At 40.2% G+C, this 16,540-nt stretch overlaps 1 protein-coding gene across 7 annotated transcripts in view; it reads left to right on the plus strand.

The window, feature by feature from the left end:
* Positions 1–2,076: 2,076 nt before the first annotated feature.
* Positions 2,077–16,540, plus strand: part of LOC133495261 (V-type proton ATPase 116 kDa subunit a 1-like) — a 30,440-nt gene continuing 15,976 nt past the window's right edge. For 4 of the 7 annotated variants that reach the window (XM_061809687.1, XM_061809688.1, XM_061809690.1 and 1 more), the window contains exons 1-18: positions 2,077–2,170; positions 3,385–3,527; positions 3,679–3,757; positions 3,924–4,021; positions 5,101–5,229; positions 5,322–5,404; positions 5,730–5,856; positions 5,957–6,039; positions 6,474–6,567; positions 9,664–9,876; positions 10,724–10,874; positions 11,427–11,566; positions 11,653–11,816; positions 14,124–14,214; positions 14,307–14,425; positions 15,074–15,290; positions 15,529–15,636; positions 16,155–16,355. In XM_061809687.1, coding sequence (XP_061665671.1) covers positions 3,411–3,527; positions 3,679–3,757; positions 3,924–4,021; positions 5,101–5,229; positions 5,322–5,404; positions 5,730–5,856; positions 5,957–6,039; positions 6,474–6,567; positions 9,664–9,876; positions 10,724–10,874; positions 11,427–11,566; positions 11,653–11,816; positions 14,124–14,214; positions 14,307–14,425; positions 15,074–15,290; positions 15,529–15,636; positions 16,155–16,355 — 2,214 coding nt within the window. In that variant the 5' untranslated portion in view covers positions 2,077–2,170; positions 3,385–3,410. The remainder of the gene's footprint in view (positions 2,171–3,384; positions 3,528–3,678; positions 3,758–3,923; positions 4,022–5,100; positions 5,230–5,321; positions 5,405–5,729; positions 5,857–5,956; positions 6,040–6,473; positions 6,568–9,663; positions 9,877–10,723; positions 10,875–11,426; positions 11,567–11,652; positions 11,817–14,123; positions 14,215–14,306; positions 14,426–15,073; positions 15,291–15,528; positions 15,637–16,154; positions 16,356–16,540) is intronic. The other 3 variants (XM_061809689.1, XM_061809691.1, XM_061809693.1) reach the window with 1 other exon arrangement.

Raw genomic sequence — 16,540 nt, forward strand, 5'->3', positions numbered from 1 at the left:
CAAGTAAATTTGGAAAATCTTTCAATTGATATATATATATATATATATATATATATATATATATATGTATATATATATATATATATATATATATATAAAACAAAATATTTCACAAAACAAGCTCAGATAGCTTAAAAATAGTGCTTTCTTTTGTCAGAGGAGGAAACCGGATCCGTCGTCAGAAGAAAAAGAGGAATGCACAGAGCCTATAATTGAGTGTAGGGACTTTGAATGTTGGGACTATGACAGGAAAAGCTCAGGAGTTGGTTGATATGATGATTAGGAGAAAGGTTAATGTATTGTGCATCCTAGGGAGCAGGTGGAAAGGTAAGATGTGACCTAGAGTTGAAAGACAAATTCTGGAAGGAACTCGATGAAGTAGTTCTGAGCATCCCAGACAGCGAGAGAGTTGTGATTGGTGCAGATTGTAATGGACATATTGGTAAAGGAAAAAGGGGAGATGAAGAAGTGATGGGTAAGTACAGCATTCAGGAAAGGAACTTTGAGGGACAGATGGTGGTGGACTCTGCAAAAAGGATGGAGATGGTTGTAGTGAACACTTATTTCCAGAAGAGGGAGGAACATATAGTGACCTACAAGAGCGGAGGTAGAAGCACGCAGGTGGATTATATTTTGTGCAGACGATATAATTCTAACTAACTCTACGGTATTGTCGTCACATACGGCTGAGTGCATCATTGTCGAGAGCGTTGTTCAGAGCCACTGCTGTCCGCGAGCCGTGGTCCGCCCCAAACTATTATTTTTTTTAGTAGCTGTATACACACCTACCTGTCATTTGGAACCCACAAAGCTCTCCTCCATTGCACCTGTGCAATCCATTTTTCACGACAAACCGGGTCTCTTTCAAACTTATGAAGGGTAAATCCATCCTTCCGAGTGTTCAAGCAATATTCAGCAATGCAACGAGCTGGTATTTTGGCTAACACGAAGGAACATTGAACTACCTTCCCGGAGGTAAAACTAATAGAAACAAACGAGTCTACTTGAGGGCGGTCCTGCCATGTACGTCACTTCCTGCTTCTTCTCGAAAACAAATCCCTCAAGAGGATTTTCATGGCGGGAGTTACAAAAAGCTGTATACGTCAAAATCATGTTTTGTGGTGAAAAAACGCATGAGTCCATGTTGGCTGCCGTTTTTTCATTAATAACATACTAAAAATCATGCATTTCATGACAGTAGCCCTTTAAAAACATTCACACTTGGAGCTGGCCTCACCTCTGTTGGCAACTTATTCCATTTATGTGCAGCATAATAGCTAAATGCTGCTTCACCATGTTTGCTTTGGACTCTGCACTCCACTATTTGACCTGAGTCAGTCTATCTCAGAGCTCTCCCGGGTTTGTATTCAGTAAGAATTTCTTTCATGGTACTGCTGCCAGATGCAGCTCCGCACAGGGCAGTAGCTTGGCCATGCCCCTGATATTCTGGTGTACTTCTTCCCACTCCTGAGACGCTGGATAGTGGAGCAGAATTGCCTCAAAGCATGGTACCCGAGCAAAAGATGAGTCAAGGCGAGACCGTCATCCATCCATCCATCCATCCATCCATCCATCCATCCATCCATCCATCCATCCATCCATCCATTTTCTGAGCCGCTTATCCTCACGAGGGTCGTGGGGGTGCTGGAGCAAATCCCAGCTGTCATCGGGCTGAAGGTGGTGTACACCCTGAACTGGTTGCCAGCCAAACGCAGGGCACATAGAGAGACAACAATCACACTCACAATCACACTTAGGGGCAATTTAGTGTCTCCAATTATTGCATTTTTTTGGGATGCGGAAGAAAACCGGAGAGCCCAGAGAAAACCCACGCAGGCACGTGGAGAACATGACAACTCCACACAAGTCGGGCCGGGATTTGTGCCGGACGCGTTGCTGGTCAAGGCTTTCAAAATAAAAGACACAGATTGGACTAGAAATGATTAATTGGTGTAATTTTACACAATATAAGGATTTAATTCTGAAATGATGGTGACCGTTGCTGTTTCGAGAAAAATGTAATCAATTTGAACTGTGCATTTATTTTGGTTTCACAAACGGACGTCCCATTTCTGGTGAAGTATCTCTTGCTTGACGCGGAGTGAAATACAGTAGCATCCCGCATCCCCGGGCTTGACAGGCTACATTTGACGAATTTCACGTTTAACCGGTAAGTAAATAAAAAGCCACATATTAGCTGGTGTTTTTGGCATCTTAACGTTCGTTTACATGTTTGTCAACACTCATGTTTTATTTATCAAAGCTTTTGTCTCCACCAATATTTGGTATGTGGATTGGAAGAAAGACATGGGAAATTTAATTAATATATGTTTTTGCGGGTCCGTTTTATGACATAATTTACCGTGTAGCAGGGTTAACTCCCGATTGTTTTGGGGATACTGCAAAAAAAAAAAAAAAAAAAAAAAAAAAAACCACGTAGAACCAGCAAAAATACTGTATCATTACACAAGAAGGTGTGGTGTGCGGTTGATAGGGGAGGACACTTGTACTTGTGGCTGCTGTAACAGAGATGGAAGCTAGCAGCATCATGGCGTCCTTGAGCTGAAGGGCAGCGCTGCACTAGGAAGGAGGATGCTCACGACAGATGGCGCCGGCTCTGTTTTCAACCTGCTCCAACCTCAAAAGCTAACATTATTGCGCCAAGGATGTGATTTTCCCCATATGCCAAACTTGGTCTGTTCATTTTTTTGTTGTTGTTAGGTTATGTCTATTGTGGGGGGATGAGGAGTGACTATGTTGCCATAACTATGGTATGATAATACGGTAACAAAGTACTTACTGATTATGTTTATGGAATAATAACATAGTGACATAGTGAGCTGTTCAGAGTTTGAATCTCGATTCAGGCCAACCTGTGTGGGGTTTACATGCTTCCCTCGCTTGTTTTTTATTTGAATACACAGGCTTCCTCTTCACATTTCACAAACCATCCATCCATCCATCCATCCATCCATCCATCCATCCATCCATCCATCCATTTTCCGAACCGCTTTTTATCTAATGGGTTGTGCCAACCTTTCCACAAATATTTTAGGCTGGTTAAAGACTCAACATTTCCCATGAGCGTAAATGTAAATGCTTGACAATACTGTATAACTGGTGACCAGTCCAGGGTTTACTGTGCCTCTTGCCCAAAGTCAGCTGTCATTGGCTCCAGCTCACCCACCAACCAAGTGATACATTTTGACTGTTTCAATCAAAACTGAGCATTCGTGTGAAGGCAAAATTGTTTGATACAAACAATTTTCTTTTCATGTTTCTATTGGCCAGTGAGAATTTTCAATGGCTATTTTAAAATTTTCAATTATTATTATTATTTTTTTAAGTTAATCATGTAATTAACTGTTTATCTTGCGTTTGGAGGATCTTACAGTTGGCTGGTTATCACCATGGGGGAACTGTTCCGGAGTGAAGAGATGACCCTGGCCCAGCTGTTTCTCCAGTCAGAGGCAGCTTACTGCTGTGTCAGTGAACTGGGAGAACTTGGCATGGTCCAGTTTAGAGATGTGAGTAAGAATGGTTGTATTTAGAAAATTAAAGCCGGCCAAAACTAGTGAGCGTCCCTTCCACTTGATGTCAGATACTGTTGTTATGACATCAATTCCCTATCTTTTTGTCATTTGTACTTCTTGCCTAACAAAACATTTCTATTGGCAGCTTAATCCAGACGTGAATGTGTTCCAGCGCAAGTTTGTGAATGAAGTGAGGAGATGTGAGGAGATGGACAGAAAACTAAGTAAGTCATTGAGACAGCTGTATGCTCAGCTTCAGTTTGTAATTGTGTATAAATATGTCGGGAATGCAATCTGGATGTTTCATAAGCTTTGCTTTGAGCAAAGCTCCAATCGGAGCTTGAACGCAGACACAACTGCTTCAATGTGTTTCCTCACTCTTTGGAACAGGGTTTGTAGAGAAGGAGATCAAGAAAGCCAACATTCCTACTGTTGACACTGGAGAAAATCCCGAGGTCCCTTTTCCAAGGGATATGATTGATCTGGAGGTAAAGCATTTTGATTTCAATATTATTGAGAGAAAATCAGGTTACCATTGTGAAAGTAAACAAGAAAACTTTTGATTAATATCATCTCGGCTGTTATGGTCACGTGAAAAGCTTTAGACAGCTTTAGCTTTTTCAGTTCCATCCATTGTTGCAGAAAAATTTAACAATATATTGACTCAAGGTAGAATATATATGCACACAAGCAGATTATGAATAGGGTAAACTGTGAATACACAGTAAGCTATGCTTCTGAAAATGAAAATACAAACATTACAGCTTCAAACTGTTTCCATTTAAAAATAACTGATAACATCATTTAACATTATTCATTAGTCTTGTAATATAAAGTCGTACCTTAAAGTCGTACCGACACGTGTGGCATGATTTTTTTGTGTTAAAAAAAAAAAAAGCAGCCGAATGGACCCGCACCTTTTTTCACCCCATGTCATGATGTTGTCGTATATGGATTTTTGTATCTCCCACAATGAAAATCCCTTTAAGGCATTCGTTTTGGAGAAGAAGCAGGAAGTGATATTTTTTCTAGAAGCCTGTGTTTCTACCTGTTTTACCAGCATAAAAGTAGCATTTTTTTTTCCTGCGTGTTAGCCAAAACACCATCTTGTTGTATTGCTGGATATTGCTGGAACACTCCCGTGGATGGATTCACTCTTCACACATTTCCAAAACACGTGGTTAATAAAGTATGTAAGTCAGGGGTGCTAAATGTGTCAGGCAGCATTGTTCAGGGGGATCGGGTGGGGGTATGTTTTGGCCTCGTGCAGTTTGGCCGTGTGTGGGAAGAGAAAAAAAAAATCGCAAACATAGTCTAGTTGGACATGTGTATCCATAAGAATAGGGAATTGCAAATAAAATTCCTTTGCAAAGGTAAAAGTGGATTTTAGGCTCATCATGAAATTTGACCTCAAAAGCCGAATATCTCTAACTTTTTCAGAGTAGTGTATATTCTCGCTGTTCATATGTTTTATTGTTTTAACCCCTTAGTCGCGCTACCTTATGGTAACATTTTCCATTAAGTGGTTCCAGAAGACCGAGCCGTGAGTGTCTGTTTTGCTTTTCAGGCTACCTTTGAGAAGTTGGAGAATGAATTGAAGGAGATCAATACCAACCAGGAAGCCCTGAAGAAGAATTTCCTGGAGCTAACAGAACTCAAACACATTCTTCGTCGAACACAGCAGTTCTTTGATGAGGTTTTGAGCCTTTTTATAGCTCCTCATGTTGACTGAATGGGATCAGTTCATTACTGAATACACAAAAAAAAATCTTCCGAATTTTTTGATAGATGGAGGATCCGAACTTGCTGGAAGAGTCATCAGCCCTGATGGAAGGCAACGAGGGGGGCAGAGGGGCTCCCCTCAGATTGGGGTACAGCACGAGAGGCCATTATTTTTCATGTCTGTTTATCAAATGTGTGTGAAGGCTAAGATTCAACTTTAAACATTTTATGGAAGATAAAACAAAACAAAATTGAAAAAAACATTTGCTTCCTGAATGACACAAGATTCAGCACAGTGTTTTATGTACACATATACAACTGTAAACAAATGAGACTTATTTAGGAAGGTTATGCCACTTGAAGCCTTCCACATGAATGCGCATAATGTCGATTTTCCATATCATAATAGTTTTTCCCCCCAAACAAAAAACTAACTTGTGTTGTCGTGTTGTCCCACATATCCTCATTGTACAGATTTGTGGCCGGTGTGATCAGCAGAGAGAGGATTCCAACTTTTGAGAGAATGCTGTGGCGAGTGTGCCGCGGTAATGTTTTCTTACGTAAGGCCGAGATCGAGGATCCACTGGAAGACCCTACTACCGTCAGTACACAAATGATACAATAATAAATATGACACGGCCTTTATGTGGTTATTCGCAAACAAGTGTAATGTTTGAAAGAAACATTATCCTCCCCAACAGGGAGACCAAGTCCACAAATCAGTCTTCATCATTTTCTTCCAAGGTGATCAGTTGAAGAACAGAGTGAAGAAGATTTGTGAAGGGTGAGGATTTTTATTTTTTTTCTAATGCCAATAATATTTCAGTTTTATATCTTTTGAACATTTTCTAAGTATTCAAGTAGCCTGTTGTTGTAGCCTGCCTTGTTAGCCTACTCTAATGCTAATTAAGGTCTTTGTGATCGCTTATCTATCGAAATATTGCATCTCTGCTTACCTTTTGCCTTTGACATAACAGCGTTTTCTTAGTATGGCCTGCCGTCAGTTTAATATGGCAGATCTTTGTCTAATTTAGCTTCCACTGATAGACATCTTTTCAACAATGTATTTAAAAAGTACCTGGCTGTTTAATTTCATAATTTCACAATTGGTAATTTGGCAGCCACTCCAGAGACCCAACTATATTTATACAAACAATCATTTTGTGTTCCTTGAGTGGTGATGATGTGAATTGAGCAAGTTACTCTGATTTTTTTCAGGTTCCGTGCTTCGCTCTACCCCTGTCCGGAAACTCCACAAGAGAGGAAAGAGATGTTGGCTGGGGTCAACAGCCGTATCGACGATCTCCAAATGGTACATTCATTGTTCAATAGCTTTCCTGTCACACTCTTCGCTGCAATGGCAATCAGTACAGTGGAGACTTCCACCAAGGCCAGATAAACTGAAACATTACTGCATGAGATTTTCGGCTAAGGGCTAAAAGGTTAAGAATCACAGAATAATGACACCGTTTTATAGAAATATTTTTTCTATTTAGTGACTGTGCAATAATGAGTACAAGGAGTCCTCAGGTTAAAACAATCTCGACCTAAAACGTTTAGACTTTACAACATCCATACCCCGTCCGTCATTTTGTCTAGCTTATGTGCTCGTCCGTGTTTGTGCGCCGGGAGTATCTTTGCATTTTTCGCCCTCCTTTTTAAACATTATGGCCCCAAAGAAGAAAGCGGTGTCAATGCTTCTGTAGCCAAAAGAAAATCCATTACCATGGAAATGAAGCTCAAGAACATAAAAAGATCAGAGAAAGGAGAGACACCGATGAACATCGGTAAAGAGCTCGGCTTCAGTCGGTCGACAGTGGTGACAATTATTAAGGACAAAGCCCGTATTTTCGCCCATGTGAAGGGTTCCATTCCTATGTCAAATACAGTGATCACTAAACGTTCTTTGATACTTGTCGAGATGGAGAGGCTACTTATGTTATGGATTGAGGATCAGATTCATTCGCATTAGCTAAGCACAGCCTCCCCTTCTACTTCTCCATCCACCTCTCAGCAGTAATGGTAAGTACAGCATCTTATTTGTTTATTTGAATGTATTTTTTTTTCTATAAAGTATTTTGATGTAAATTTTGACTTTAATGGTGAAATCCTATTTACAACTAAAATTTGAGCTATATTACCAGCATAGGAACGGAACTCGTATGTAACGTGAGGACTCCCTGTGTTGTTATATTGGATGTATTCTCAGGTATGATACACCATTTTGTTTATGAAAAAGCAAAAACATAGAAAGAGTAACAATAGCCATACAATAAATCCCACTGACAATATTTAGTTTCCCCTCTAGTTTGAAACAAACAAATGTTGCTGTTACAAAGTGGCTGTCAAGTGTCATGACAGCAAGCTTTTTTTTAACATAGGTTCAATTCATTGGGGCTGTAACTCTTTTAAAACTAAATATCTCAGTTCATGCTTGCTTTTGTATCAGAATCATTCAATAAAATAAACAAGAATCAAACAAAACATAACCTCTTGCCAAAACGACAAGATGGTCATTTCAGTTAAATAGCATTAAACAAGCTACTGTTGTATAGTGACCATTCAGTAATATTTTAAAAAAAGGGGTTTCCTTTGTTACAAATGTGTTAACTTCAAAACAAAAAATGAATCAGAAACTTTGCACAACAGTTTATTTATCTTCAGGCTCCTGCATGGTGCTTGCTCCATCCAATGTATAACAAAATATATTGTCGTGTAAACAAGTCTTTTCTGTGCAGTGGGTCTTATCTACAAAAGACCTTTGTCCTGTATCGAAAACTTGTACTGCCCAGAGATTGTTCCTCATTAAGTAAGGGGGGAAAACCCTCTATTCTACTTGTCTGTGCTTGTGTAAGCATGACAAATCCATCAAATATGTTACACTCATACAATAGAACATTTGGCTCAGCTTTTCAAAGAAACTAATAATTTGCCGTAGCCATCAACTGAGTCTGTGAGTCAATCTCAGTCATATTGTCAGCATATAGAGCTTGTGCATGTGACGTCGCCATTTTCACAGCGCCATATTGCCGGTCAAACAGAGCTGCTCGACGTTGTGGGAGACATTGAACAGGAGGAGGATATTTACAATACCCGAGACCTGTTGTGCTGTTGGTTGTCACAACAGATGAGACAGATATTCAAAGAGATCATTCTATGGAATACCAGCTGAAAAGACCAAAAAAATATCGCTGGATTTCAGCACTTAAACATGATGGATGGTGCCCAACCAAAATACACACATTTCATTTCAGGTAGGAATTAATCTTCTCAATCTCAAATTACCAAGAAGTATTTATAATGCCAAGTTGGCTTTTTTGATAACAATGCGTATTAAAAAATAACTCTGTCGCAGAGGTTTACGGAGCTTAAGTCTGGCTGCAATCGCTTCCGTGTACGTTCTGTGGAGACGATTGCATCCTCTTTTTTTTTCAATCTTAGTTAATGAATGCGAGTTTGTGTAAATCCAGGGGTCATTTATTTAAATATTGGTATTTATATTGATTACCAGCTGAAAATATTAATGGATTCCGGCAAAGGTTAAAGTGTGGCCGAACACGCTTCCGCGTTCATGAGCCGTCAACCCGTCACTATGTGGGATTTATTCCTGATTGAGAACAGATCCAGCGACGAAGTATTTGTATGCGTTCAGATTTTTAGACGCTTTCAAACTTTTCTGTGTAAATCTCGACGACTTACTCACCAGATCCATGTGCATATCCAGTTGTCCAAGACAAGCGGAAGCGAATCAACAATCCAATTTCTTATCGGTGAAAACATCAACTTAAACGGCATTAAATACGGGTCCTCTATGCCGAGTTTATCTAATTTTTCCACGTACCTTTGTTTATTTTCCTCTTCTAAATGTCTAACGGTATTGGACAAGACTCTGGGCGTCATGCTATATGACATATTTTTGTGTCGTCTCCAACTTAGCATTGAACAATGCTTTGTTGGACCGACAATATGGCAACGTAAACAAAAGTTGTGTGATTTTATGACGTAGGTGCACGAGCTCTATAGCGACGTCTCCATGCGAGACTTATGTTCCGCTTTTAAAGGGAATGAAGATTTGATTGGGATTGAAGTTGGTTGTAAATCTCTTTTAAATGATTGGGAGGTATGCTGGTCCGCGAAATAACCAAAACCAAAACTAGCCCATCTCCTTGCCAAACGCAGTGTTGGATTTGCGCTAGTTATGAAAATAGAGCCCAAAGTTGCAAACACGGTTGTTGTTATTTTGAAACTAACCAATCAAAATGTTCTCCATTTATTTTCCAGCTTTATGGTAAAGAACAGCACAGTGGAGCTTGTGATTAGCAAATCTGTCGCACAGTTAAGGGTTCTGGGTTGAAAATCTATAGGACAACGTTGATTATGACCTAATTCTCTCGCTTTGCCGAAACAGGTTTTGAACCAGACTGAGGACCACCGCCAGAGAGTGTTACAGGCTGCCTCCAAGACTATGCGAGTTTGGTTCATCAAGGTTCGAAAGATGAAAGCCATCTACCACACTCTGAACCTGTGCAACATTGACGTGACCCAGAAATGTCTGATTGCTGAGGTGTGGTGTCCCGTCTCAGATCTGGACTCCATCCAGTTTGCCCTACGTAGAGGAACGGTGAGTTGTGGTTTGACCATTTTTTTATTAGTTAGTTATTTTAATTCTGTAATAATTGATAATGTAATGCAGTGTAGCAATCATACACATAATATCAAGTTGTCTGATTTCGGTGATGGTAGTTGTGAAGTTGCAAATTCCAGCTATATTGCTTCATTTTGCAGCTACCTGTCACATGTAGCAAATTAATCATAGTCATGGGAATTTATCGTACTGTCAATGTACAGGATGTGAGGATTCTAAAAATTACCATCTTGGAAATTGTATTGTACCCCTTGAAGAAAAAAAGCTGCTCCCTTTAGTTTTTTTTAATGATAGGCATTGGCAGGTTGGCGATCACACCCGGTTTAATTCTTCCTGAGTAAATTGTTGGCCCGTGCCTTCCATTCAAAAGTGTGCAACCTGTTTCCTGTTGTTGTGTACAGTGGTTATGAGTTGAGATACATTTTTTATGCCATTTAGGAGTGTTACTGTTAGTTAGGGCACATTTGGTTTTACACTCTGTGTAAAAGGAAATGCAAAATACATTTTTGTTGGATTCAGATAATGGTGTCAAATGGTTTTTTTAATCCAATTATCACCCATGAGGATTTTATGAAAAAATAAAAAAACAAAACTAAATAGTGTTTCCATTTTATGTTATTGTACTCAAAAAGATCCATTCAATTAATACTTCATTATAGTACTATATTTAGATTTGAAATTTTGAATAAATGGTAACAAAAATACTGAAAAAGTGCATTTAAAAAGGCATTTATCCTCTGTATACTGTATACGTAGCTGCCAGCTTCCTTCTAGTTGAAAAGTTGCAGTGTTGTATGTTCATCTCTTGTACTTAATTTGATAGGAGCGAAGCGGTTCAACTGTGCCGTCAATCCTCAACAGAATGCAGACCAAGCAGACTCCGCCCACTTTTAACAAGACAAACAAGTTCACCTCCGGCTTTCAGAACATTGTGGATGCCTATGGCATTGGAAACTACAGGGAAATCAATCCAGGTACACGCTGACCCTTTGCCATTGGCACTGGGTTACAGTATGACAGAAAGAGAAACTGGATTTTCTTCCAACTATCTCCACAAATTTTCAAGAGTAAAAAAAAACTAGCAACTGTTCAAAATTTAGAGGACACTAAGGAAACTAAATACTAAGTAAAAAGATGTCCAAATACATGCAATAGATACATGTAATACATCAAACAGTGCTCTAGAGTGACAGTATGGGGTAAGATACACTGGAATTCGTTGATTGGTAGTAGGAGAATTAATTTTATTGTGACAGTCGGAATGGTATGTGAATAAAACAAAACGTGCTTTTCAAACAAAGGTGACGATTAATACTTTTCACTGGTGTTCCTTGGGTGATTACACTTCACAACTGTAAAGAACCAAGAAAAGCTTGCTGCTGTTAAAAATGGAACAAGAGAGCTGAATTTGTTTAAATTTGTTTTTTCAACTTAGTTCCTGTTGTTATTCTTTAGTTGGATTAAATTTCTATGTGGTTGTGATGGAGTTCACCGGATTTAATGTTGTTCTGTTTTTCTTGCCACAGCTCAATACACCATCATCACCTTCCCTTTTCTGTTTGCTGTCATGTTTGGTGACATGGGTCATGGCCTTCTGATGACCTGCACTGCTCTCTATTTAGTCATTCGAGAAAGTCGCCTCCTTGCACAGAAGAGTGACAATGAGGTATTGTCACAAATACAGTAAAAATAACAAATATACATGTATTTTTGTGCTTCAATGTGGCAATTGCTCTGTCAAACCTTCTCCAGATGTTCAATATGGTGTTTGCTGGTCGCTACATCATCTTGCTCATGGGGATCTTCTCCATCTACACAGGCATCATTTATAATGATTGCTTCTCCAAATCACTTAACATGTTTGGTTCTGGATGGAGTGTGAGGCCCATGTTTGGACCCAAAGGAGCCAATTGGTCGTAAGTTATCTCATTCTGTGTAGACACTGATTATGTCCAGTGTTATAATTATTGAATGCTCTGCATTATATTAATCCACTTTTTATTATAGGTAGTCTCATGTTTTTTTTTTTTTTCTTGTAATGCTCATGTACACTGATGTGTATTTTTGTAAACACAAAACTCAATGAAAAGTACCAGTTTTAGCATTTCCCAATACTATGTAACTAACTATGAACGTAACTGGACCCAAATGTCACAAACCAAAAAAATAGAACTGGTAATGACTTCCATTCAGCACAGCGAAGTGTAAATAGAATGGTGTCCTTTGAAGACATTATGGGATGGGAAAGGGGAATGTAGCAGGGTGGGGTCGATGGCGGATGAAGTCCAGAAAGTAATTGGAGGCTCTTTAAAATGGATTAATGGTAAGAGTGCTGACCAAACTTACTAGGTTGCCATTGGATCTACATGTTTATTGATATAATTAGGAGGCTACAGAGCAAATTCAATAATCTGTAAATCAAAGTCAAGGTTCTGCAGGATGTGTAAGGACATACTGTACTGCAAAGTCATAACAACAAACAAAGCAGCTTGCTAGGTCAGACTCCTCCTTACTTGGTGAATGTGGTGCCATTTTATTCTCCTGTCAGGTCACAGCGGTCCACTTGTTCACTGACTTTCACTGACTGTCCCTCCCTAAAGGTGATAGACCCTTGCAGTTCATTTCCTCCAAATTGTGGAATACATTTCCATTTAAGCTAAGAGCTGCCTTCTTCTTCTTTTCTTTCGGCTTGTCCCATTAGGTGTCGCCACAACGTGTCATCTTTTTCCATCAAAGCAAAAGAGTGGGGCTCAGATTGTATGGAATGGATTTAGGCAGCGTGGCTGAACAACTGGTTGTCACATCTGCCACACAGTTCTGTGGACTGGGGTTCAAATCCTGGCTCGGCCTGCGCGGACATTGCATGTTCACCTGGTGCTTGGGTTTTCTCTGGTTACTCCTCCCACATCTGGTTACTCCTCCCACATCCCAAAAAAAACACGTGGTAGGTTGATCGAACACTCCAAATTGTTTGTAGGTATGAATGTGAGTGTGAATGGTTTTTTGTTCCTATGTGCCGTTCAATTATCTGATGACTAGATAAGTGTGTACAGTACCATGCCTCTCTCCAAAAGATTGCTGGGATAGGGTCCAGTATGCTTGTGATCCTAGTGAGGATAAAGAGTACAAAAAATGTTTGGATGGATTAGAAAATTGTCATGTGAAGTTTAGATACAGTTGAGCAAAAAGGCAAGCTGCCTGTTCTTCATTCCAGGCAGCTGTGTTACATACAGTATTTGACAGCAATTGGACAAATCACTAAAATAACAAGTTCCATCCATCCATTTTGGGAGCCGCTTGTCCTCACCAGGGTCACAGGAGTGCTGGAGCCTATCTCAGCTGTCATCGAGCAGGAGGCAGGGTACACCCTGAACTGGTTGCCAGCCAATCGCAGGGCACATGGAGACAGAGCACAGGCAAACTCACAACCACACCTAGGGGCAATGTAGAGTCTTCACTGAATGTGTGTTTTTGGGATGTGGGAGGAAACCGGACTGCCCGGAGAAAACCAAAGCAGGTACAGAGAGAACATGCAAACTCCACACAGGCAGGGCCATTATTTGAACCCCGGTCCTCAGAACTGTGTGACCAACACTCTACAGCTGCTCGAACCTTGCTGCCTCTGATTACATATCCGTCCATCCATCTATTTTCTTTGCTGCTTATCCTCGCGAGGGTCGTGGGGGAGTGCTGAAGCCTATCCCAGCTGTCAACGGGCAGGAGGCGGGGTACACCCTGAACTGGTTGCCAGCTAATTGCAGGGCACATGGAGAGACAACAATCACACTCACAATCACACTTAGGGGCAATTTAGTGTCTCCAATTATTGCATTTTTTTGGGATGCGGAAGAAAACCGGAGAGCCCAGAGAAAACCCACGCAGGCACGTGGAGAACATGACAACTCCACACAAGTCGGGCCGGGATTTGTGCCGGACGCGTTGCTGGTCGCACTCAACAGTTGCACTCACAATCACACTTAGAGGCAATTTAGAGTGTCCAATTAATGTTACATGTTTTGGGGATGTGGGAGAAAACCCACGTAGGCACGGGGAGAACATGCAAACGCCATACAGGCGGGGCTAGGATTGAACCCGGGTCCTCAGAAATGTGAGGCCGACGCTTTACCAGCTGATCCACCATGCCTCCTATTAAATTTTTGTGATGGTTAATAAGGTGTTTGTAATGTGTTTTTATTTATTCCTGTCATGCTGATGTGATCAAGATTTGAAACACTTGAAGGAAACGCAGTGCTCCAGTTGGACCCAGCAATTCCTGGCGTGTTCAATGGCCCTTATCCTCTAGGAATTGACCCGGTAAATTGACTAATCAGTTTTCTTCTGATTGAAATGAGGGAGTACAGTGGATACAATGTCGTTTATATTAAATCCTGCTCTCATCTTCTTAGATCTGGAACGTTGCCACCAACAAACTGACGTTCCTCAACTCGTTTAAAATGAAGATGTCTGTCATCCTCGGTGTCATCCACATGCTGTTTGGAGTAACTCTCAGTCTTTTTAACCATCTGTAAGTATGGCTGCTATAACAACTGCTCTATTATCATTACCAATCTTTACCTTGATTTTTTGTGAGTAGGATTTGATAAAAATGACAACAAAATTTCCTGAACATTCATGGTTGGTAGCACATGCGCTCAGGAGCTATCCCTTACAAAACGAAAGATAACCCCCCCTCCCACCCCAATCTTTTTCGTCACAATGGAATTATGTTCCCTCGTAACAAAATGTAATGGCATGTATTTATGAACCTAGTTTTTTACTTGGCTCTCCTTTGACCAGAAAGTAGAGTTAAAAAACAAACCATGTTACATTTTTTTATTTGTATTTTTTAGTTAGGAATGTTAATTTTACCTGGGCGTACTGTTTTGAGTTAAAGCATTACATATACTTTATTATCTTGTGTTGTGTGTAGTATGTGTGTACACAAAGCTTGTACATTGCCGTGAACTGCTTCATTATTATCAGAGCGCATACTGATGATTGCAAAAGCATTATTTGCCACAACAGGACTGTGCAATTTTTGTTCGTTTTATTAAACAGCTGTTTACACACAATGTTTCTCTCGTAACAAACTTTTTTAAATCTAAACTGCAGTCTATTAAGACCACAGTCAGTTTAAAAAAAACCCCACATCTTTACTCAACAACCATTGAAGGTACTTCAAGAAGCCTCTCAACATCTTCCTGGGCTTCATCCCCGAGATTGTCTTCATGTCCAGCCTGTTTGGTTACCTGGTCCTGCTGGTCTTCTACAAGTGGATGGCTTATGATGCATTCACATCAAAAGATGCTCCGAGCCTGCTCATCCACTTTATCAACATGTGCCTCTTCAATTACAGTGACCCCACTACCAAATCCCTCTATGCGGGACAGGTGCTCTTCTCATATCTTTTTCTTCTCCCGACTTCCTTATCCTGTCCACACATACACGTGTTTACACAAATCCCAACAGATAACCCAGGCTGACACAAATAATCACAATAGAGCTATTTTTGTCCCAAAATCTGGGAGGTAAATTACACCTTATTAATATCTAGTCTAATTTGCATTGTGGGAACACCTTTAAACATCAAAAAACAGCTCATTAACATCGCTCTGTCTGAATCTATAGATGGGGATCCAGGTTTTGTTGGTGCTCATTGCCCTTGCATGTGTACCCTGTATGCTGGTTGTGAAAACTATGGTGCTTCGGCGTCAGCACCTGTGGAAAAAGCACCTGGTATGTCAATTTCACGATGCCTACAAACTTGAAGCACCCTTCAAACTATTGTTTTTTGCAATATAACCTTTTTTTTTTGCTTCTATTCTGTCTTTTTCTGTGTGTTTTATTGTGTAATGCATTTGGTTGTACTGCCTTGAAATGAGATGCTTAAAGCTTGCCTTGGGAACACTGAAAATCTAGACCTAGTAGTCTGAGGGCACCCTAACAATAAAACATTTAAATTCTTCAGATTTTATCCACTGAATGTGTTGAACCTCCAAGAAATCATTTCACTATGAGTAAATGTGATATTATTAAAAAACAATTGTGGCATTTTACAGTAGATACATTTAAGTAATTGAATTACTTTTGAAAATGCGTGCTATGCATCACACAAATAATATTAATAGTCCAGATGGAAAACCAAAGACTTCAATATCTGTTTAGGGTGCCATGTTGACTTGACCACCTATGTACAGCGTGCCAACTAAGGCTTGCTTTAAGCCCGACAAAGCTCTTGTGACTTTTGTATCTAGTCACAGAAGAGGCAAGAAACCCCTGCAGAGAATCTAGAGCAATCTTTAGAGCGAACAGGCGTGTCCTCATCATGCACCGGACTCACCCAACAGGGCACACAGAAGTTTGGAGGGGTGCGGGTGGGCAACGGGCCCACGGAGGATGAGGCTGGCATCATGGACCACGACCAGCTCTCCCAGCACTCAGATGAAGGTGATGAGGTAAGTGCATGAAATCACTTATTTGGCACACCAAAGAGCTCAAAGATTTGATATTTTTATTGTGGACATTAGTCAGCTTGTTTTACTCTGTAGTTAATTAAACAATTACCTGTATATTAAAATTTTGTCAGAAGAAACTAATGTTTTCCAATTGTCTCAGCCAGGGGAAATCAACATAGTGGCCG

The sequence above is a fragment of the Syngnathoides biaculeatus genome, chromosome 22, assembly GCF_019802595.1.
Source record: "Syngnathoides biaculeatus isolate LvHL_M chromosome 22, ASM1980259v1, whole genome shotgun sequence".
Taxonomy (NCBI): Eukaryota; Metazoa; Chordata; class Actinopteri; order Syngnathiformes; family Syngnathidae; genus Syngnathoides; species Syngnathoides biaculeatus.